At 51.5% G+C, this 21,618-nt stretch overlaps 12 protein-coding genes across 12 annotated transcripts; 5 read left to right on the forward strand and 7 right to left on the reverse strand.

Annotated features, from left to right (window-relative positions):
- Nucleotides 1-700: 700 nt before the first annotated feature.
- Nucleotides 701-2,240, forward strand: N0V89_006378 (uncharacterized protein; the record flags this gene model as incomplete). The annotated part of the gene is made up of 4 exons (XM_056215148.1): nucleotides 701-785; nucleotides 835-1,104; nucleotides 1,157-1,243; nucleotides 1,960-2,240. The coding sequence occupies 4 exons, from the start codon at nucleotides 701-703 to the stop codon at nucleotides 2,238-2,240; spliced, it is 723 nt and encodes a 240-aa protein (XP_056072415.1).
- A 425-nt stretch (nucleotides 2,241-2,665) lies between these two features.
- N0V89_006379 (uncharacterized protein) lies at nucleotides 2,666-3,846 on the reverse strand (the record flags this gene model as incomplete). Its single annotated transcript, XM_056215149.1, has 2 exons — nucleotides 2,666-3,611; nucleotides 3,662-3,846. The coding sequence occupies 2 exons, from the start codon at nucleotides 3,844-3,846 to the stop codon at nucleotides 2,666-2,668; spliced, it is 1,131 nt and encodes a 376-aa protein (XP_056072416.1).
- A 362-nt stretch (nucleotides 3,847-4,208) lies between these two features.
- Nucleotides 4,209-5,113, reverse strand: N0V89_006380 (uncharacterized protein; the record flags this gene model as incomplete). Its single annotated transcript, XM_056215150.1, has 3 exons — nucleotides 4,209-4,636; nucleotides 4,692-4,814; nucleotides 4,864-5,113. 3 exons carry the CDS (start codon nucleotides 5,111-5,113, stop codon nucleotides 4,209-4,211), a joined length of 801 nt encoding a protein of 266 aa, XP_056072417.1.
- Nucleotides 5,114-6,053: 940 nt separating this feature from the next.
- N0V89_006381 (uncharacterized protein) lies at nucleotides 6,054-6,520 on the forward strand (the record flags this gene model as incomplete). The annotated part of the gene is made up of 2 exons (XM_056215151.1): nucleotides 6,054-6,375; nucleotides 6,438-6,520. The coding sequence occupies 2 exons, from the start codon at nucleotides 6,054-6,056 to the stop codon at nucleotides 6,518-6,520; spliced, it is 405 nt and encodes a 134-aa protein (XP_056072418.1).
- A 152-nt stretch (nucleotides 6,521-6,672) lies between these two features.
- N0V89_006382 (uncharacterized protein) lies at nucleotides 6,673-8,288 on the reverse strand (the record flags this gene model as incomplete). Its single annotated transcript, XM_056215152.1, has 3 exons — nucleotides 6,673-7,780; nucleotides 7,927-8,009; nucleotides 8,283-8,288. 3 exons carry the CDS (start codon nucleotides 8,286-8,288, stop codon nucleotides 6,673-6,675), a joined length of 1,197 nt encoding a protein of 398 aa, XP_056072419.1.
- A 587-nt stretch (nucleotides 8,289-8,875) lies between these two features.
- On the reverse strand, nucleotides 8,876-10,017 carry N0V89_006383 (uncharacterized protein; the record flags this gene model as incomplete). Its single annotated transcript, XM_056215153.1, has 2 exons — nucleotides 8,876-9,140; nucleotides 9,191-10,017. The coding sequence occupies 2 exons, from the start codon at nucleotides 10,015-10,017 to the stop codon at nucleotides 8,876-8,878; spliced, it is 1,092 nt and encodes a 363-aa protein (XP_056072420.1).
- Nucleotides 10,018-10,439: 422 nt separating this feature from the next.
- On the reverse strand, nucleotides 10,440-11,587 carry N0V89_006384 (uncharacterized protein; the record flags this gene model as incomplete). The annotated part of the gene is made up of 4 exons (XM_056215154.1): nucleotides 10,440-10,864; nucleotides 10,911-10,999; nucleotides 11,047-11,541; nucleotides 11,565-11,587. 4 exons carry the CDS (start codon nucleotides 11,585-11,587, stop codon nucleotides 10,440-10,442), a joined length of 1,032 nt encoding a protein of 343 aa, XP_056072421.1.
- Nucleotides 11,588-12,102: 515 nt separating this feature from the next.
- On the reverse strand, nucleotides 12,103-13,310 carry KRR1 (ribosomal RNA assembly protein krr1; the record flags this gene model as incomplete). Its single annotated transcript, XM_056215155.1, has 4 exons — nucleotides 12,103-12,510; nucleotides 12,563-12,730; nucleotides 12,779-12,820; nucleotides 12,900-13,310. 4 exons carry the CDS (start codon nucleotides 13,308-13,310, stop codon nucleotides 12,103-12,105), a joined length of 1,029 nt encoding a protein of 342 aa, XP_056072422.1.
- Nucleotides 13,311-14,096: 786 nt separating this feature from the next.
- On the forward strand, nucleotides 14,097-15,271 carry N0V89_006386 (uncharacterized protein; the record flags this gene model as incomplete). Its single annotated transcript, XM_056215156.1, has 4 exons — nucleotides 14,097-14,214; nucleotides 14,263-14,283; nucleotides 14,342-14,464; nucleotides 14,517-15,271. The coding sequence occupies 4 exons, from the start codon at nucleotides 14,097-14,099 to the stop codon at nucleotides 15,269-15,271; spliced, it is 1,017 nt and encodes a 338-aa protein (XP_056072423.1).
- A 317-nt stretch (nucleotides 15,272-15,588) lies between these two features.
- On the forward strand, nucleotides 15,589-16,583 carry N0V89_006387 (uncharacterized protein; the record flags this gene model as incomplete). The annotated part of the gene is made up of 3 exons (XM_056215157.1): nucleotides 15,589-15,671; nucleotides 15,725-15,772; nucleotides 15,827-16,583. 3 exons carry the CDS (start codon nucleotides 15,589-15,591, stop codon nucleotides 16,581-16,583), a joined length of 888 nt encoding a protein of 295 aa, XP_056072424.1.
- Nucleotides 16,584-18,359: 1,776 nt separating this feature from the next.
- Nucleotides 18,360-19,226, reverse strand: N0V89_006388 (uncharacterized protein; the record flags this gene model as incomplete). The annotated part of the gene is made up of 1 exon (XM_056215158.1): nucleotides 18,360-19,226. The coding sequence occupies one exon, from the start codon at nucleotides 19,224-19,226 to the stop codon at nucleotides 18,360-18,362; it is 867 nt and encodes a 288-aa protein (XP_056072425.1).
- Nucleotides 19,227-20,683: 1,457 nt separating this feature from the next.
- Nucleotides 20,684-21,207, forward strand: N0V89_006389 (uncharacterized protein; the record flags this gene model as incomplete). The annotated part of the gene is made up of 2 exons (XM_056215159.1): nucleotides 20,684-20,995; nucleotides 21,055-21,207. 2 exons carry the CDS (start codon nucleotides 20,684-20,686, stop codon nucleotides 21,205-21,207), a joined length of 465 nt encoding a protein of 154 aa, XP_056072426.1.
- Nucleotides 21,208-21,618: the final 411 nt, after the last annotated feature.

Raw genomic sequence — 21,618 nt, forward strand, 5'->3', positions numbered from 1 at the left:
ACTTTTGCATTGTTTCTTTACACAAAACTCCATAAAATAATTACCCAAATGGTCATCCCTTTGGTAGATTGGCCAACACCCTTGTACTCGGTACAGTCAATACCACTGCTCCTAGTCAATTTGCCATTGATCCACTTGATGAAATGCCGTGGATATACAATCATATAGTAAGCCCCTTGAAAATCATGTGACTAGTAGTTTGATGCTACCAATCGAAGAAGATATTGAGCGTGATTCTGAGCAAACTATATTCCCGGACTGATAAGAAGTGGTTCTTGCTCGCTTCTATCTTCTGCATTCAGAGTCAGAACAACTATCTTCACCTACCTAGATGTATACACACCTTCCTTTCAGTCCATAACGCGCAAACACACCAGAAGGTGATTCTCTGGATGCGGTCTCTTTCCGTGGTTGAGTTGGTTCGATAGCTACCACGTCTCTCGGCAAGGAGAACGAGAGAAATTTTCGCTGTGACTTTTTGCAGACACCATCACTACGCTCATGGTCACGCTGTGAGTGTTAAAATCCGGCAGTGTGGGTGTTTCCAAACTCGACTCGATGTGTTCCTTCCGAATCGGCCACTGGTTGAAAAACTGCACGATACCCGACTATATAGATCCCCCCACCACATTCAGGACTTCTCCACAATCCCTCTAAATACCTTTTTCTACCCTACTAGAACAACTCTCGATCGAACAAGATGAGTACCGTGGAGCAAGTTGCCCACATCAATGCCCGTATTCGCGAGCTCGAGCTCGAGAATGCGCTCAAGGCGCACATCATCGGTACATACATCCTGCCCGCTTCAACCCTACCTCGCTAACCAAGCTTCAGAGACCGTAGAAGCCCTTTGGGGCCCACGCCTCTGCCTCACGACCTCCGCCTCTCCCGTCATGGCGAGCTATGAGAGCTTTGCCGTGATCATCTGCTCGAAGCTCTCCCCCGAGGGCAACACGGTCTACCAGGCCAAAGCGATCGCGTACAAGGATCGCGTCGGCGGCATCTGGCAGTCGCTCATCCATTCGGCGGATGACCACGAACGTGTGGATCAGGCGCTGGAGGACCTACTGGCTTCGAGCCAAGCTGACTTGGCCGCTGCGACTGGTGAGTGAGACACTTGATAAGTTTAGTTGAAGGGATACTGATTCATGAGTAGATGGTGTGGAAGTCACTGAAGAGTATCGTCCTGCGGTGCTGGACGATCCTTATTCTTCTGCGCAGGCCAATAGCGTCGTCAACCGTGGTGAGTTTGGGTCCATTTGATACACGTACGAAGCGGCGAGCGTGTAGAACACTGGACATGGATCATCTCTTCAGCAACTAGACGACGATTATGAAAATGGCGCTCGGTATAGATCGGGTAGAATACACGCTGGAACATAGATTCTGGCAGTCGTGGACGGTACCAATGCAAAGACATCGCAAACCGGCCACGGTTCGAATCTGCTTCACGTCTCTGGACTATAAAGCCAATTTACTTTGTAGCTTCGACAGGCGGAGTCTTGTTACGGAAGGACTTATCGACACATTTACTAGACCTCATGCAGAGAAGTACTTGTCCCATGTCTAGTCTATCCATCTTAGACTGGAAGAGCACTCCTATCTTCTAACTAGCAGCAGTAGCCCTAACGCTTACCACTTCAGCACTTCCGTCTATGCGTCGAAAGAAGAAGTGGTTAATTTCTTAACGCAAATCTGGACCCAACCAATAGATGAAGATAACCTTGAACTTGACCTTCGTCCCGTCATTTGCCGCCGCATTCAGTATCTCTCCACCCTCCCTCGAATTATATAACCTACCAAAACAGCTCAAGCCACCGCTATGAGCTTTGTCACCAATCCCGCCGATAACATCCCCGACCGAATGCGCGAGCTCGAGCTCAAGACCGTGCTGTAGACCGCCATCGGCAGTACGTCCCTCCGCATCCCACCTCAATTCGTCCTCTAACTGAACTCCAGAGAACATAGTCGCCCTCTGGGGTCATCCGCGCCTCCGTCGCCCCGACGCTGCTGTCAAATTCTCTATCATTACCTGCGCGAAGCTCGCCCCCGATGGCGTTACCACGTCCTACCAAGCCAAGTTCATCGGCTACAGGGATTACGTGGGCAGCAGCTGGCAGATGCTGGTCCAGTCCGTGGACAACCATCCGCGCGTGTATCTGGCCCTGGAGGATCTGCTAGCAGCGGGCCAGGCTGATCTAGGTGTTGCCACCGATCAGCTTGAGGGCTACTTGATATGAGTTGGATGAGATGTACTGATGTGTGAACAGATGACTTGGCCGTGCGTGAGGAGTTCACTGGCGGTGCTGAGGCACAGCAGGGTTCTCCGGCCGCTTCGCAGGTCAACGGTGTCGTGAACGGTGGTGAGTTGAAGTGACTGTCAAGGCATCTCTCGAGGATCTGGCGTTTATGGCAGAATGAACTGATCGTCTCTTGATCGTTTAGACGAAACTCATGGACATTTCGCTCGGCATAGAGTGCATCGAATAAACGCTAGAAGTTACTCTCTGCTGTAATCTGTAATCCAAAACAGATTCATTGAATCCAAGACATACTGCGTCAACTGACAAAGATAACCGTGATTAACATCTTTTGACCAACGAAGTGCATCGACTTGCATGCAAAACTTTCATAGTTGTGAGAATTACATTCAAGCTAAAGGCCGTTAATGTGCAAGCTGAATACCCGAGTTGCTAGATGATGCCTCGACAGCCTCCACACGCGCCATGATACCCGCCTTCCACCTTGCATAATCCTCGCGTTGGCGCTCACCCAGATAATCAGTGGCGTCCTGCATCATGGTTCCCAGCCCTATGTAACTGCTCCCCCCGTCGCGCAAGCTGCGACTTCGATTGGCAATCACTGGGGGTGCTCCATTCGTCACCTCCACACCTTCCATTTCTTCGGCACTAGGTGGAAGAACATTTAGGAACCACTCCATCCTCACCCAGCCTTCTTCCTGCGCCATGGGCATCAGCGTTTCGACTTCGGCTTCTAGGTCAGCTTTAGACACGTCCTTGGCTGGCGGCGGTTTGAGGAGTGTTGCGACGGCCTTGTCGCGCCATTCAGTGAACTGCTCAGGTGTGATATCTTGGTCCAGCATCCGATTGAGAACGTAAAACGAGACTACCGCGATGAGCCCAAGTATGCGACTTTCCGATATTTCAGATATCGATGGTTGCGATATTGCTGCAGCTCGTCTCGGCCGCTTGCTGGGCGTTTCGGCCGCCGCCGCAGACATTCGTGCGAGCAGTGGGAGGATGATCTCCACGCCCGTGTATATGTGTCCTGCGGCATTGGGATATTGGAATACCCTGAGAAGCGCGCGAATAGTTGGCGCAACCCATTCTGGAAGCTCTTCGTGTTTACCCCCGTCTCTGCGCGTGCTCTTCGGGGTCGGCTTGGCGCTCAATGGTGTCTTAGGTGTTTTCGGGGTGCCTCGCGCGGATGGCGGGGCGCTTGAAGTGGGTTTGCGAGGTGTCTGAGGTTCTCTTATAGTCGCTGCTGGCGCGGGGAGAGCGCTCTCGAGGTAGTTGTATAGCTTCTTGTAAATGCGCGGTGGACATGGCGGTCGGGGTGCGATAGCGGGGAGATTGAGGCGCTTCTTCAGCCTGTAAAAAGTCAGGACATGCCCTCAAGTGCCTTTAGGAAGCATGCGCACCTTTCACACGCTAATTGCGCACATGCATATGGTCTTGCGATCTCTTCGTCCGGCTTCAGGGAATGTGCGACGCTGCGAGATCGCGCAAGCAAAGACAATGCGAGATCAACGAGCTCTGGAGGAATTGTACCAGACAGAGTGGGAATGAGGCCCGTGAGGGCTTGCTCAATCGTTGCTTTGCTCATGGTGGGATGGCTCGCGGGTGCGAATGTAGAGTTGACGTGAGGTCGGAGCTGCTCGTATCTGCAGGGTTCAATGTTCGGCGCGTCCACTAGAAAACGCGCGTTCACGTGCTGGCTACTTACCGTGAACTAGTTTCGTATACCCAAATAACCAGGATGAGAGCCATCATGCATTCTATGACAGCCTTTGGTGAATGAGATTGCATGGGAAAAGTGTTGATACATGGTGCGAGGTACATGGTGTTAACAATATTTCCTAACATCAAAGTTCTCTAAGCAGCTCAAGCTCTGAGACACCATGACTTCTAGTATTTTGTCTGATCTTGTTTGTATATACAATGAGAGGATCGACGATTCTGATTTTTCTAGTGCTCCGGCTCATCCACACCCTGTGCAACGCCATGTTCAACGGCCCACTCCCGTACCTTCTCATAGTTGCGGCACATCCTAGGCGAGCTGTAGTCCGGCCATGGGTCGCCGTCGTTGAACGGAAACCGGAAGGGGAACACGTTAACATCTGACTGGCACATGACGAACTGTCTCAGCGCATCAATGCAGTGGTCGAGATGGCCGTGCAAGTCCTCAGGCTCCGCAGATGTATCACCGCCTAGCTTCGAATAGTGGGACTTCCAATTGGCTTGTCGGAGCAGGTTGAGGCAGTGCAACTGGTGGAAGACTTCGATAGCGACACGATAGCCACGTTTGCCGGTCGCGGGGTCAGTTACCATGAGCGCGCCTTCAGGGTCCATGTTCATCTTGATCATTTCTTCACGAGTGACCATGGTGTCCGGGACTGGTATTGGTCAGCTTATCTCTTTATGGAATGCTGTATTGAGGAGGCACCGTACCGCCGTCTGTTGCCCATTCCCACATCGCGTCTACTTGAGGACCTTTGCCAACAAATGGACCATCAGGAATTGGTTTCAGGTCGAAATGCTGTATACGATATTCGACGGCCTCGTTGACCGGCGCTGCACTTGCCATTAGACTGAAATCTTTCTTCCTGACAAGGCTTCTTACAAAATGTTGTAGGTATAGCATCCGCTTGCTTCGTGGTTCGCATGCAAACTCCAAGGGCGAAGAACGTTATCGATGCCGAGAGCATAACAGCCTGTACTATCCATGCTAGATGGGAAGTCGAAGCATTCCGTATCCGTTGCGAAAGCGTCTTCTTTTCTGCGCTCCATTCGAATTTCTCGTTCACGCTCGCATCGTCGCCACTCGACTGTGATTGCTCCTCTACAGGCACTGCTCGGTACGCTTGCGACATTATGAAAGTGCGATAAATGAAAGAATACAGACAAAAGCACACCAGGTGCAGCGGAATAGAAATGGAATCAAAAAGGGAGCCTCGCAAGGCAAAGAATGGATAGGGAAGGAAGACTGCGGTACGAAGGCGGTGGCATCTTGAAGAGCGACGTTCACGTCGCTAGCCTCAAACGCGGGACGTGGATGCGAAACGTCTCGTGCCAGGAGCTTGGCTTGTCTGGGCTGACAGGCGGCTGCCTTGGACTTTTGAAACAACACCACGCGATGCCTCAGGAACTGCAAGATCAGGCGAGGTTTCGTGGCTAGCGATCGAGCTGTTTCGGTTGTGGGTGGTGGTGTACGCGATTGTTCCGTGAGGGTCGCTTTTCCTACCAAGATTGACGCTATGCCTTAAGCGTACTAGCTTTCTAGCATCTCTAGCATAGTGTATACTCGCGCATCATCACCTAAATTTTACCAGTTCCGTTATTTAATGACTGCGCAAATGCTCAGGGCATCTTGCGACTCATTCAAGGTGACTCCTATACACTGTTAAGCATGTTCAACGTCATCGTTGGGTCGCGAAATATGACTCCTCAGCAAAGATGTAGTAGATGATGACTGCAACGAACAGTGCAGCGGCCATATGAGGGCTCGAGATCCGTCAAAGTATTTGAGTAACCTTACACATATCCAATATAGCTCTACATTCATCCACTCTATCTGTGTCGAAAATCTGTAAGTCATGTCAAGACCTCATGTTGCCCAAACACGCGCGAGCGAGTCACCTTCACCATACGCGTCAGTGAACCAGTCACCGCGCTGGTTTAGGTGGATATATAAAGGACTTCTCCTGCATGTTCTTCCTCGCTCAATTACCACTTCATTATATTTCCAACTCTTGGCTTTACCATACACACAAGTTCACTCAATCATACCACGGCCCATCTAACCTCATCACAATGTCCGACACTACCGAAACCAAATCGCGTATAGCTGAGATGCAGCTCGAGCGCGGACTCGAAGTGGGTGTCATCAACGCTGCGCGCGCCCTCTATGGTACACGCCGCTACGAGTGCGATGTTGTCATCATCCCCGTCAACGGCAGTGACACCGCATCCGACACCACTAGGACCATGTACAAAGCTATATGTATCGGATTTTCAGATCCTGTTCCCAGTCCATGGATGCTGCTTGACGAGAGCACTGCAGTGCACAGCACAACTTGGGAGGCATTGGACGATCTTTTGCGGAAAGTTCGTCATGATCTTGCGAAGTCGACGAGTAAGTCAAGGCCCCATATCGTATCGATTTTGGAGGGGAGATACTGACTCTTGGTGGCGCAGGAAATTTGAAGATCGGTAAGCCGTTCTATGGTAAGGAGAAGGATGAAGAGGAAGATGAAGAGGAAGATGAAGAGGAGGATTAACGGAAGGAACGAGACGGCCAGTGTGCGAAAGGCACGGCTGATTCATAACCATACAATCATAATACCATGATGTACAATAGTAGTGTAGCGACGGTGGACTCAAAACAAATTGGAATAACAACGAGCCTCCAATGATACATCATACCTTCTCATCACGAGTATGGATACCTCGCATAATGCTGTGCTGCCCACTTCCTAGCCTCCGCTTGCCAGCCATCCCCAAACTCCACCGTCTTCAGTCCCCGTTTCTTCCTCAGCTCTTGAGCCTCCTCCTTCCAGTTCGTCCACTTCTCCGCAAGGTCATCACTGCTCCCACTGCCAAAGCTGCCACTGAACTTCACATCCGCAAGCACCTGTCCCACATCAATTTCAGCAATGATAGTCCCATTAACCTTAAAAACCATATGCCCGATACGCCCGTGGAGCATGTGTGCATATGGGGCCCGCCCAGAACTCATGCGAAACATAGTTCCCATCTCGCCTGCGAGATCCCAGGCCAGCCATTCTGGGCGGAGGAGCTGTGGCTCCCGAGGGAATCCTGGGCCTGAAGGCCTGCAACGTGCCAGCCGTATGTTTTGGTTTCCTTCTGGAGGAAGTAAATCGGTGTCTTCAGGATCGATGAAGTCAAGCTCTAGATTGTCGACGGAGATGAGATCGGGAATGGCAGTCGGGCGAGGGACATCGACCCCATACGTCAGGAAGTGTCGAAGGGTGCTGTAAAATTGCCAAACGTAGGCTAGTGGTCCGCCACATCCAGAAGCCCAGGGATCGCGCATTTTGAACTTACTGGGTGATGCGGGTTTTTGCCAGGCTCCTATGCTCTGGACGACAGCGCGAACACGTTTGAAGTGTCGCGTCTGTGTGGGTATGAGAGACCATGTGGGAGCGAGGAAGCGCTCATTGACCAATTTGACCTCGAGTTCATGGGCGAGATCGAGACGTTCAAGGGCATCCTGCGTCTCGGACCGTAGTTGTTTGCTTGCGAGGAGCAGACCTCCCGCATTTGAAGTGTATGCGCTCCGCTCCTCCAGGTAAAGGCCGCTGTCATCGCTGAAACCCGAAGTGTCCGAGCCCAAAGGCATTCTGTTCTGCGTCTCAAACTCGGCAGCTGTCTGCAAGCTAGGGCGACGGCTTGTTAAGATCAGCGTGATTATCTCATCGCGCAGTTCACGAGGTATGCTGAGTAGTGTAGTCCGAGAGTTCGTTCCTTGATTACAATGAATGTCTGATTGTGTCCTATGCTTCTTCATGTAGCGGTGTCTGGCGCACATATTAGCTAATTGTGATGCGTATGCATGCATACTCTGCCTAAAGAAACACGTCATGCGTACTTTTATTTAAGTCGCCTCGAAGAAGAAGAAGAAGAAGAAGAACTCACACGAGCTGCTCCGAAGTCCGTCGCTTACGGGAGTTGAACATATCCGACAGCGAATGCCACCTTCTGAGCGGAGCTTTGGGATCGGGACTCTCCAGTACACAGCACCGTGACCTGAGGTTACGATGCAGTATCGGCCTTGTCGACTCTCCAGATGTTTCTAGGTTTAATGGTTTTGTTGTTAATGACCGAGTTGTAAATGGTCTTTCAATTGATGAGAGGTCTTACATACGTGGCTGCAAGCTATTTCGTGCCTGGGCAGTGATGAAGGCAGCCTCGCACTGAAGCGGTTGCAGCCTTGTAGTGCTCCCAACAAGATTAGCGCCGGCGAAAAGTGGGGCATCACCTATCTAGGAATGACACTCGTGGACATCCTGTAATACATACCGTCATCTGTGGAACAGGGCGATGTGATTGTGATCGTTCCTTCTACGACCAACAAAACCTCCCGACGGGATTGACAGATACTTATTCGTGAAATAATGTTCTTCGACGGTCCAACGAATTCAGCCATAGACCGCCTGGTACCATCGAGAGGATCAGCGCCAACGAAAATAAATTAGAGTGGTTTCAAGTTACGACAAATTGCCCTTTACTACCATCATACATATACATCTTTACAGATGAAACTATTGACGCCAATACCCCAATCAATACCTTGAGAATCTAATTGCATGTCTCCTAGCAGAACTCGTTCGACACACGATACCCCAGAACCGAATGCTATACACCTCGCATGTACCACCAGACCATCACCTTGGAGTTCGAGAGACGAGGAATCCTTTTTTATGCAGAGTTTCGTCATGCAGAGAGTCCGATCAAGAGTGTGGATCCTAATGTCGGACCTGTCACTACCATTCCTCGCCTCCAGGATCAACCCATCTCTTATTCGCGTTTCACAACATCTCCTCATCCTCATCCTCGTAATCGCCATCGTCGGTGTTGTCCTCTTCGTCGCTAGACTGTATATCTTCCCCATCTTATTCCACCTCGTCCTCTTCCGCAAGGCCCAGCTTCGCGGTCTTCATGATGCTGTGTCGACCACCACGAGAGTGTTCCGGACGCACTTCAGCAATCTTGTTCCAAGCAGCCGACTTCGCGCCGCTCGCATCCTGCTGCATATCGTGGTACCTCTGGGAATCTTCTCCTGCACACATGCAGACGACTCTCAGCATCTTGTCTTGATACTCCCTAGCCATCTCGTCATCGTTAACCGCCCGGCTCCAGTGGAAGACATATTGATACCTTGATACAAAGTCAGCATTGAACCACGCCTCAGATCCGCGACGACTTACCACTCCAAGTTATCAATTGTCGCAAGCCCCAACTTCTCCATCAACTCCACAACACCCGCAGCAACCTCCCCCAAAAAAGTCACAAAGTCGGGGTCGAGCCCGCCGTGACCGCGCTTCCCGAAGTTCATCATCAACGTAGCCTCGTTGCGCTGATACTTGTCAATCAAGTTACGCAGATCATCCCGCAATTTCTCCCGGAGACACTCCTGCTCTCTACCCTCACACTCCTCAACCTCCATGCACGCATCACACAAGCACATGAACCCCCGCTGAAGTACAAGCACCCCCCTGCGCTCTTTCATCGGCGCGAAGAGTGCCCCGCCCTCAAGGTGCGAAAGGCAAATCTCCTCTCCCTCGTTGATCTCCTTCATCGCGTGCACAGTCAACTCTCCCCTCGCCTCGTCGAAAGCCGCATACGCGTTCGGCAGACAGGAATGATTCAGCATCGCGGTCTGAACACCGAGGTGCTGCGCAACGGCGTTGGTGTTGAAGGCAGTGAGGACGCGCTTGGTGTGTTCGCCGTATTTCTGGGCGATGTCCCACCAGCCGCCGTTGGTGCGGACGTCGAATTCTTTCCAGATGAGGTGGCGGAAGGGGGTGGGGTCGACGGCGGTGAGGTCGAGCATGAGGTCTTGGAGGTCTTGGGGGAGGTCGGCGAAGGAGGCAAGGAGGTCGATGTGGGGGGTTTCTGAGGTGGCATCCATGGTGAGGATGGGCTCCTCGGAGAAGATGAGGCTGCCGGCGGGTATGGTGGTCGAAGCGAAGGTTGCGCGGCCTTTTTGTGACTTTGTCTCGGCGATCTTAGTGAGACGAATGGGTTGAGACATTGTTGGTGGATGAACGTAGCTAGAAATAGGAAGTTTACTTCTTGGGTTCGGGACAAGGGTGCAGGGACTGAAGCAGGATATTGAAGCGTTGTTTGATGATACGCTGGAGGATTGAAGACTGGTGCGCGGGCGCGTGCGGGAATGGATTTATGTAGAGGGGGCGGCGGTCAATTTGCGCGCAACGAGCGAGGTTAAGTGAAACACCCATGCGGTGTCTTTGATCGATTGATCGAGCGGGCCCATGCTGCCTAGCCAAAAGGGTCTTCCCAAGAGGAGGACTGTATGTAAAAGTGCTCGGGCATGAACGAGCGTGGCTGTAGTGTCATTCAATCAAAGCAACCACTGTCGCAATATGCATCCGGCGATCGTAAACCATCGCCACAGGGAGCAAAGATCTTTTGAAAGCTCCCCCCTTCTCCATCTCACCCCATTCTCCTACCATAACTCCAATGCCCCCTCGGATCCCTCAACAGCTCTTGCCAAATCCTCAAGTTCGGTGCCCATGCCCCATCCTTCAGCAAAATCAACTCCTCCGCCCTCTCCGCATACTCTGCCGCCATCCCCTCATCGTTAGCGGCATTATACGCGAGCGCAGCAAACCCATAAGGAATGTCCATAAAGCCCTCAAGCCCCTCCTGTCGATATGCATCGAGAAGTTCTTCGGCTACGTCTGGGCTACCAGTTGAGGAAGGAGACCAGTCGTTGAGGGAGTTCTGCATCGCTTGGATATGTTGGAGCACGGTGTCTGTTCTCTCATGATCGATACAACGGGTGCAAGTGCAAGTGAAGTGGAAGCCTTGCGAGAGTCGCTGTTGGCGAATGTGCGTGGGGTCGAGAGGTGAGGTGTCTAGGGCAGGTCAATCGCATACACCCAAAGGAAATGGTTCGCATACATGAGATAGTGATCTCTTCACCTTCTTTCACAGGCCTCGTTACGTGCACAAAGTGCGTCAATAGCGTCGGATCGAGGTAGTATTGCGCACTCCAGAAGTCAGCTCTCGCTCAGGGATGATTACCAGGAGCACTCACTTCGGCGCACACGCATGGTTCATTCGCGAAGTCTCCGGGAATACAGCGAGATGGTTGTGTCCATCGATATCTAGCTGGAACGTGTTTGCCTTAACGACGTCTTGATACTTGACCTGTGGCAGGCCGTACACGGTTGCAAGACCCAGGTACATCTCCCTCGTTTCCTCTGGTAGCTGTGACACTGCGAGCTTGAAGAACTTCTCTCTTTCCGTAGTAGATAGATCAGACTCCAGGTATGCGAGTAGTGCAGGCGTGTGTGCAGTTATCCTATCCTTGGATTGAAGGTCTCGTTTTGCGAGCATGCCCATGCCTTTGCCGGGGATTTCTTGCGTGTACCAGGTGCCGCTGGCTTTGTTGATGCCTTTCAATGCGTCTGGGTTCTGGAACGGTGGTAAGGCAAGGGCATGTTCGGCAAGCTCTGGAGTGGTGAAGAGCGAGATTCCTCGTCCGTCGCTGAAGGACGTATCCGTGTACACACAGAGTTTGCTGCCAACGCTTGGTAGGACATCTGTGCATACAGGCGGCAGAGACCACGGTCCATAAGTTGTATGAACAAATTTGTTGTTGAAGTGACTGGAGAGAGGAACATCCGGCCACTGGACGTATTCAAGGTCTCCATCGCTTGAACATTGCAGGTCGACAGCTGACAGTGGATGCTCGCGCCAGCATTGCTGATAGAGGGCGAGAGTATTTGCGCGTACGGAGACAACATTAAATATAAGTAAAGACAGTGGAAGCAACATCATGTCAAGGAATAGACGTATTGATGCCCTGTGGATGTGTCCGAAAGCATTTTCGCGATTGAGAGGATACCCTTGATGCCGCTGCAGTTCGCTCGGCTGAAACAGTACATGTCAGAAAGCGGCAAATTCGCTATGCCATATTTAGATCGCTTACTCACCAAGGCTGTACTACAGGTAGATACAGGGCCGATCTGAAGTCACGAAAGTCAATGCAAGAGCAACATATGAAGCGTGAAATGGGTATATTGGAAATATGCACCTAGAGTAAACGCCCTTAAATGCATCATAGACTGCCGCCCGCAACCTGGCTGCTCTAAGCTGCATCGCCATTGACTTCGACATCCTTGCGCTTCTTTTTCTTTTCTTTCTCCTCGCCTTCTTCCCGCTTCCGCTTCTTTTTCTTCTTCTCGCCGCCATCTTCCGCCGGGGCAACATACTCGCTGAGCCGCTCTTTTCGCTTCTCGTCCATCTTCTCCTTCATCTTGGCCTCTCGGTCTTCCTTCGCTTTGCGTTCCTTCGCTTGCTTGCCCAAGAAGTACTCTCCGCTCTCGATCTGCAGGTCGACCTTGCTCTTCTCCTGTGCGGGTGGGAACGGCGTGTAAACCTTCTTCGCCTTGTCGGTGACCTTGTGAGGCACTCTCCGCTTCGCCGTAGTTCGTTTCTTGAAATTGGGCAGGAAGCGGTCCCAAGATTCCCCTTGGAGGTTCGGATCTTTTTCCAGCTACGAAGATCAGTCAAGAACTCCCCCTTAAAATGGTGATGATGTAACGTACCTCCTTTTTGATCATCAACTCCTTGATTGAGTATATTGGGTGTACATTAGCCATTGTATCTTCAATTATCCGCCTGACCGTTTTCAGTCCTTTGTATCCGCCCATGCACGCGACAGTGTTGCCTTGAACAAGTATGAAAGTTTCGGTCAAAAGTTCCAAGGCTTTTAGCTGCGAAGTTTTAGCTTTGCTGGGAGAGGAGCGAGGTGAAGCACTCACTGTTGAGCCATTGGGTCCAAGGATCCGCTGTCGCCGTTTGACCTAGTGCAAGTCAGTGCAAGTCAGAAGTGGGGGCAGGTATAGCAGCTATGACTAGTTATATCCATCGAGAGATACTTACAAAGCGGTCCTTGTTTGTCACGAGATTCCTTATCTTGATGATGTCGCAAGCGACGTCGTCCTCGAGGATCTTGAGAGCTTGGGGTGCTGGGACGGATCTGGCCAACAGCTTGAGGAGATCTCTGGCATTCAAGATTGCAGCTGGGTCGTACGTCTTAAGAGTTGTAGCCACTGACATAGATCCTTCAGTCAGATCGAGCTCGCAGGCGATGCCATGTTTCGCCAGCGCTGCCGTGATCACCTTCCATGAGGAACGGAGGTACTGTTCCCGATATTTGGGGAACAACGTCGAGAACTTAGATTCTTCAGTGAAGGTTCCTCCCGCGTTGTCCTCTGGCTTGAACGGCTCGATCTTCCACTTATCGATCTCGTCCGTGTCCCATGGCTTGTCTGTGTTGTGCGTAGACGGCATCGTCGGCGAAGGCGCGCGGTGCGCAACAATGTCCAATTATCGTACAGGTACAGTATGCGGTGTTGCTTGGCGAGTACTTGCCGCGTCGTGCGTCCTTCGTGCGTGATCTGCGATCGTGTTCGTGGCGGACGAAAAAAGTTCGGTGTTAAGCAGAAAAGTGCAACTATCGCCAGAAATTTTGGAGTAACAGCGCTTGGGCCACATGTGCCAAAGCTCGGGCCACTTCCCCACCACGCTGCGTCGAGCGTTGCTGGGTAGAACCGAGGACGAAATCCTTCGGCATTTGCACTTCGATGCATCACTCGGAGAGCTCCTAGAGAGTCCCCATGTCAGTGTGCACAATGGTCGATGACGTCGCATGCTTCGGCTGCTGTTACGTCTACGGTCAGTGATCTCACGTGCATCTCAAAGGATTCGAACCATGACTATTTCGCAAGTCCTATGCTAGATGCTGTTCAAGCTACCAGTGTCTCGATACTCTGCGATAGCAACAACAAGATTATACTAAGTGTGTACGGGTTGAGTCTCGTACACCTGTGCAACCTCGCGGCGCACCTAAACTCCACCGCCTGGCTTTTTGCATACCAGCCCAGTGGCTTAACCCCGAGAGACCCAAAACAAAGCAGTCACCACCACAATGGACTTCTATGGTATCAGGACTATATACCTTTCTCCAAGGCAATGCTATAAAGCCACTTCAAATTCCACCAGATTGCTTGTCTTTAAAATTACAACATCCTGAACCAACTATCCAATCCGATCAATTCTTCCTACTCACATCACACTATGGCTGACTACAACACCCCTGAGTTCAAGCGCTATGCTGCTGTTCACGAGAACCCTCAAGGAGGTGGCGACGCCCGGCCAACCGCATTGCAGATTGTCAAGGACAATGATCTTGAAGGTATGCGCCCAGCATCGATTCAATCAGACAGCGTCTAACTTATGCCAGGCAAACTTTCAGGGAAAGTTGGTGAGCTTCATCCAGGAAAACATCTTCCAAGAACGTACTGACATGTAATCACATGTAGTCTTGATTACTGGCTGCTCATCGGGCATCGGCATTGAGACTGCTCGTGCCATGAAAGCAACAGGCGCCCACGTGTTTGCGACCGTCCGTGATCTCGGCAAGGGGAAGAAGGCGTTAGCTGACAGTGAGTGTGCCCAAAAACGCAATCCATTTACGACGTCTCCTTACCCGTAAAGTCCTCGAGCCCGGAAAGCTCGATCTCGAACTCCTGGACCTGAACTCTCTCACCTCCGTGCGCAACTTTGCCAAATCGTTCCTCGCGAAGACAAACAACCAGCTCAACATTCTCATCAACAATGCCGGCATTATGGCCATCCCTGAAGATAAGACCGAAGACGGGTTCGAGAAACAGTTTGGCACCAACCACCTCGCCCACTTTCTCCTATTCCAGCTACTCAAACCTGCACTCCTCGCCTCAGCAACGCCAGACTTCCAATCCCGGGTGGTCTCAGTTTCCTCGCTAGGCCACCGCTATAACAACATCGATCTCGACAACGTCATGCTCGAAAACGGCGCGTATGAGCCTAATCGCGCATACGCGCACTCCAAGCTCGGTAATATCTACCTCGCCAACGAGATCGAGCGGCGCTACGGATCGCAGGGTTTGCATGCGAACAGTTTGCATCCCGGCGGCATCTGGACTGGCTTGCAAGACCACATGGACGTCTCCGCTTGGAAGGCGAACCCCGCGGTCAATACTTACATGAAGAACACGGCGCAGGGTGCGGCGACAACCGTATGGGCGGCCGTTGCCAAGTGCTGGGAGGGCAAGGGTGGGAAGTATCTGGATAACTGCCAGATTGCGCCGCCTGCCCCGGAGGGTGCTGATGTGTTTACATCTGGGTATGCGGAGTGGGCTTACGATGAGGAAGCAGCCAAGAAGCTTTGGACCATGAGCAATAAGTTTGTGGGACTGCCGGAGGATGAGTAGCGAGTAGGATAGAGACAGTACAACCTCTGTATGCAGATTAGGATCAATCTCTTCTCAAGCATCTATGTTCTGAATCCGCACGGTGAAAGTAGGCAGACACGTGCCAGGAACCATGCAGGTGCCCAGGTGCACCAGTGGGTCCAGACGTCTTACGTGCGTGGCGGCAGCTTAGCGCTTTGCTTGAATGTGGATTAGTCACCTCGGAAGTGGCGCCTTCAGCCCTACGAACTTTACTCCACACTTCGTCCTCAACTCAACTTCCTCACAACCACAACACCCACAATCTCACCCAAAGCCGCACACGCGCAACCGCCACGATGCCGAAAGCCGAAATAGGAAGTACTAAGCACCTCGCCAACAGCATGAAGTCGAAAGGACTTCAGCGGCTGCGATGGTGGTGGTAAGTATTACCTATCTCCCTCATTTGTGAGATTAGTCCTGACTTTGTTCCAGTGAACCCTGCCAGAAACAATGCCGCGATGCGAACGGCTTCAAGTGCCAGTTAAGTTTACGATATCTTTCTTGTCAACATACAACTAACCATTCCCACGACAGCGTACAGAGCGAGAGTCATGTCAGGCAGATGCATGTCGTCGGCGAGAACCCGCAGAAATACATCCAGAACTACAGCAACGACTTCCAACGCGATTTCGTCTCCCTATTAAGAACGGCGCATGGCGAGAAATTCATTGGCGCGAATCGCTTCTACAACGAATATATCCGTGATAAGGAGCACATCCACATGAATTCGACTCGCTTTCCGTCCCTGACGGAGTTCGTTAAACACCTCGGTCGCGAAGGTATCGTGAATGTCAAGGAGGATGAAAAAGATGGATTGATGATCGCGTGGAGGGACACCAGTGTTGCGGCGATAAAGAGAAAAGAGGAGATCAGGGAACAAGAACTGGCAGAGGCGAGGAGTGGCGCTGGCGAGGATAGAATGCTGAAGAAGATGTCGAAGCGAGCGCAGGAGGAGGCCGAGGAGAAGGCACGGATACTGGAGGCCAGACGAGCTGCACAGGCGCCGAAGGATTCTGCGTCTCCGCTTGCAGAGGAGAAGACATCTGGTTCTGCAGCAGAGGGAGCGTCGGCAGAGACATCGTCGGAGTCACCTACTGGGGAGAAGAAAGAAGATGCGGCAGCAGACGGGGAAGCGCCGAAAGAAGCCGCGCCGGTGAAATTCAGCTTTGGAATGAAGGCAAAGGTGCCTCCGCCGAACAAGGTTGGCCTCGGGCAGATGAAGAGCCAGAGCATCTTCAAGCGCGCGCGTGCGGATGGCGAAGAGAAGCCAAAGAAGAAGGTCAAGCTATGAGCATCACGGTGGCGGGTTTTGGTTTTATTGCATAGCGTGGAGTTCAAGTCATGATGGGTATCAAGACGTCGGATCTTATGGCGCTATCGGTTGCTCTTAGACGACCTGGTCAATGGTTCATGGCTCATCGGCAGGTGTGTAGGAATCTATTCAACATTGCCTGTTTGCAATCGATATAATATGCTCAGTAATGGGCTTGACCGCATGCCGACATACTCATACCAACCGCCACAGTGCCAACACTCACAAAACAGACAGTACCCTTCAGTACCGCCCTCCGCGATTGCCCCAAAGGCCAGCCATGCGCGTATCCCCAGCGCATCGACGACAGCCCAACAAATTTTAAAAGCTAATCTTGCGTCGAAGCGGACTATGTTCTGTGAAAGTGTGGGCCACGCCTAACAACAAAACACTTGTGTGTGCGCGACTCACCCACCACATTGGCGCCCGCTCTCCAAAATACGATACGAAAAATGCAAAAAAGCCATTTCACCCGCAGGCCCCGGCTCAAAGTGTTTTGATTCGGCCTCGAACCGGTGCACTGTCAACGAGTGAAGGCGGAGTGAAGGTTTACACCTAACTACGCCAGACTCTCTATGTGTCGGTCGAAGGTGATAATATCTGGAATTAAGGCGTTTATATAGTAGAGTAGAATGGTGGATATATTATTGGGTATAGAGAGAGTGGTTGGTGTGGGTGGTGGGGTGAGGTTGGGTGAAAGGTGAGAGGGGAAAAGTGAGAGGTGAGGTGTAAACAAACGGCTGCTGGATGGGGGAGGCGCGAGCTGCTGGTAGGTGCTATCGAATTAAAGCTGTTTAGGAAATGCTAGGTATAATGCTATGTGGGTTGAGTTGTCGGAGATACCAAATACATTGTTTCCAACCCTGAACCTGCCTATGTCCTGATAATAGCCGATGCCGAAACAAATTTTTCCCATAGAGCAATTTTGCCCGTGATGCGAGTCAAACGTTCTGGCGATACTGGACCTGGTAAGATGCACACGAAAATATTGAATGTTCTCAGTAATTGAGAATGTCTTGAAGATTGACTTGGCAAACTTCGAAGCAAGCTGCATGTTCCTCGAACACAACCAACCACTTTAGTGGCCATGAAACTCGGCGAGAGCTAGTGTCAGAAGAAGAGATACTACAGATCACATTCTTCACTTGCCAGAAGCCTTTCACCAACACCCAGGTCGACGATCCCAAAATATCCAGATAACGCATGCAAGCTCTGCAGGATTCAACAAAGACTTCAAGATCATGGACTACGTTCACGCCATGGACTTCAAAGCCATTGCGTCCCTCATAGGAATCATAGTCAACCTCTTCGGTCCTAACACGCCCCCACCTGACGTTCGACAGTATGCTCGTTGCCAACAGGAATGTCATCTGGCGACTTTGAACTGCCGGGCTGCTGCTACTGATAATTGTGGTGTCATGAGCAGAATATCGGGCTGGGCCGAAGCAAGGAGATGCCAAACAGATCTGGATGTCTGTCAGATTCGCTGCACGATCAACTTTCTCGAACCCAATGGGACTGCTACACACTGAGAGGGTCAACCACTACCTCGCGTGCCGACTATACTTGTACGTCTCATTCAGAGCCCGAAAAAACCTAGGTTGCCTCCATTCTCAGGATGTGAAGGGAAAGATGCGGTGAGAGCTGCGATGGTGTGAATAGGATTTGGTATTCTCCATACATCCTCAGGGCCTATAACGCTTTTCGAAAGCCACTCATCCCTTGATACAACAATCCAAACTCTACTTATTCCACCTAAGCACTCTTCTTGATCTCATCGGGATCCGCATCTGCAAACGTGGTTCCCACCCCAATCTCATCGATCCATAACTGTCTCTGCGCCTGATTCCCGATCATCTTCTTCTCATCGTACCAACTATTTGCATACAGCCCCACGCGAAACTCATACTCCCTATGGTCATCCAACAGCGTAGTCTGCAGGCCTGATCTATCAGCAACTTGTGTCCCGTTCAACCACGCCTGAAAGATGCCCGTGTTGTCGCTCTTCCACTTCACGTGGAACACCAGTCGGTACCATACGCCAGCTTTGATCTCTCCGATGTTGCTTGTTGCAGACTGGAGTTGGAAGGGCTCGATGACCTGGCAGTTGGGGCCCTGGCTACAGTCCCCCTTGTTGTCTAGGGGAGGACACTTCTGGCCCTGGATCATTTGGCCATGTTTTGTGCGCGTGAAGAGCTTTGTTCCGTTGAGCCAGACCATCGTGGTGGGACTGAAGTCATCGCAAGACTGGCCGTTCCATTTGATGTCGCTGAAATCAGCGCCGAACTGGGCGATGTTGTAGCTCTGGGGGTCGAACTCCCAGGTCGAGTGCAGCCGGAATGCAAAGCCGTAGTACTTCTCCTCGTCGCGCTTGTAGCCGTTGGAGTAGATTGCTTCGGCGTGATAGCGGCCAGTGTAGCTGCTACCGAGGTATTCTTGTCCGAATTTGAGGGATTGCGACCCGCCGTAGGAGACGCTGGTAGAGTCCTCGACGTAGCCATTGGTATTCTTGTCGATGTAGGTGGTGGTCCAGCCGCTTTTTGTGCCGTGATTAGTGAACTCTCGGGCTGCGAGAGTAAAAGGAAGTAGACCGATGGCCAGGGTGATGGCTTGAACAAACATCTTGGGATGAAGCTGCAGCAGAAATTGATGGTCTAGGATGGGAAAGGAATCTGCCCGCTTTTATGCTTGGACTTTGTCCGAGATGGGGCGGATGAGTGATCATACGCTGCTCCCACCTTCCTCTGCGAATATATTTCTCCTAGGAGCTACCTATTCGGACGGGCTCACTATTGCGTATGCCACTCACCACAGAGTCATTAACCCGCAATAGCCAATCGTATGCGTCTCAGCTTCAATGCGCGCAGGTTAATAAGCCCGTTGTGGCGGGTTGATGCAGGGTAGGAACGCGGAGACATTGCAGCAATACGAGCTGAGGCTGAAAGAGCCCCACGGTGAGCCAGGGTCATGAACAATGGTTGGTTAAGCCCTGCTGTCCGAACATGTCGACCATGTATGAAGGGCAATGTCTTGGGGAAGTAACCTGTATAGTGTTACTCAATTCGCCAGAGAGTGCCATCTACTTCTGTCATTAATACGAGTGCTGACGCGAGCCGGTCTTCAGGTCCGTCATCACTGGAAGTTGCGTGCCAATCAATGGTTCATCGGTGAGAAGAACCATTATTTGCATATGATGCTCGGATGTGATGATGATGCAAATTTCGCCATATGCAGTGGAGACATTCAGTAACCTCCAGAAGGCTGCCTCCCATCCAGAGCTCCTCATATTTAAATCCAGGAGCCACTGCGCTTGAGCCAGCATGGCTCCATCTACATGGAGCCATTAGAGTGCGGACTGACCAATTGTACCGTTCCCAGACTCCCAGCACTCATCCATACCTCCCTTTCGGCGACTAATTGCGGCTGCTCGTTCGCGAAGACATCCGGACCGAGCGTAACTTTGCGCTAGGACTGTCCTTCGTCATGCGAAAGCGACAACACCAGCGGCACTCCAATGTAGGAATGCTAGATTTCTACATCGTCCACGCGATGCCAGGGTGAGTCGCCTGCGGAGCCCTCGAGTACTTAGTAGATGGCAGTGCTGGCAGATCGGTTTAAGCACGAAATACGATGGTCATCTTCGAGCGCCTGAGCTTAAGAGCCTTATTTGACGTTTGTGGGAAGATTGAGCTTCTTTACCACTGCCTGCGCGGAGTCATCAATGTTGTTGAGAGGATCACAGCGGGTTGCGCTGACAATAATCAACAACAAGGGTAAGTATAGCTACACATAGGCTAATAGAGCATGCATCTCGATAATGTTAAGAAAGGTATAGTCGACTGTGTTCGGAGAGAATATTGACCGCAAGAAAGCCGTTGCGCCCTAAGAAGCTAGGCTCTTGCCCCCCACGTTCTCCACGTGTAAGCTGCAGCTAGCGAGTTAGCAGCAATAATTGCTGACGTGATGATGTACCTATGGTACTTTCAGTCACCGACATTCCTTCCATCACTCTTGAATATCTTTCATTCCTGTGTGTTAATCCAGCGATAACAAGAAACTCACCTAAGCCATCAATCGGAATGGCTTCCACATCGGGCATATCCACCAAAACGGCGAAGGACATCATCGCCGAACTGAACCTGAAGCCTCATCCCGAGAAGGGTTACTTCATCGAAACGTTTCGGGATCCAGCTACCGACGTCAACGGGCGCGCGCACAGTACTCAAATTTACTATCTGCTTGAAGGCGAATCCGGTCTCTCGCACTGGCACCGGGTCACCGATGCCGTAGAGGTCTGGCACTACTACGCCGGTGCTCCGTTACAGCTATCATTGTCCTGGGACGATGGCAAGCCTGTAAGAAACCTCGTGTTAGGGACAGATCTTGCGGCGGTAAGTCAAGCTACATCTTCATTGCTAAACATGGAATTAGTGCTGATCTCAAGGATTAGGGACAGCGCCCCCAGATTGTGGTCGAGCGGAACGAGTGGCAGCATGCTCTAAGCTTGGGTGATTGGACGCTTGTCGGATGTACTGTTGCACCGGCCTTCACCATGGAGAGTTTTGACATGGCGAAGGAAGGCTGGGAGCCCAAAGCTGCCTAGCACCCTCACAGGAGACATCCCCAAGTGGTATGAGGGGTTGAGTCAACTCAGTGGCGTTCGCGAGGTCCGAGGAGAGGACAAAGAATCAAACCTTATCGTCTATAAAGGATTATCTAGACATCTGATGCGTGAACAGAGTGAAAAAGAAATCTCCGGGCCTGACATTGTCCTTGCCGTAGATTGCAGCCGTGAACCCTTCAAGAGGCTTCGACTCACAATTTCCGACGAGAGATAGTCAAGCTTCCAGCTAGTAGATTAGAACATAACTGCAATAATGTAAAGAACTCCTGCCATTACCTTATTATACTCAGGCTGAAGGAGAGATGACGCGGCAAGCAAAAGGATCAGAAAGATTCAAACGAACAGTATAGGCGAAAAGCTAGGCTCAGAATGCACCGAACGCCTTCAGGA

This window comes from Didymosphaeria variabile, assembly GCF_027946475.1.
Source record: "Didymosphaeria variabile strain IMI 356815 chromosome Unknown scaffold_4, whole genome shotgun sequence".
Classification (NCBI taxonomy): Eukaryota; Fungi; Ascomycota; class Dothideomycetes; order Pleosporales; family Didymosphaeriaceae; genus Didymosphaeria; species Didymosphaeria variabile.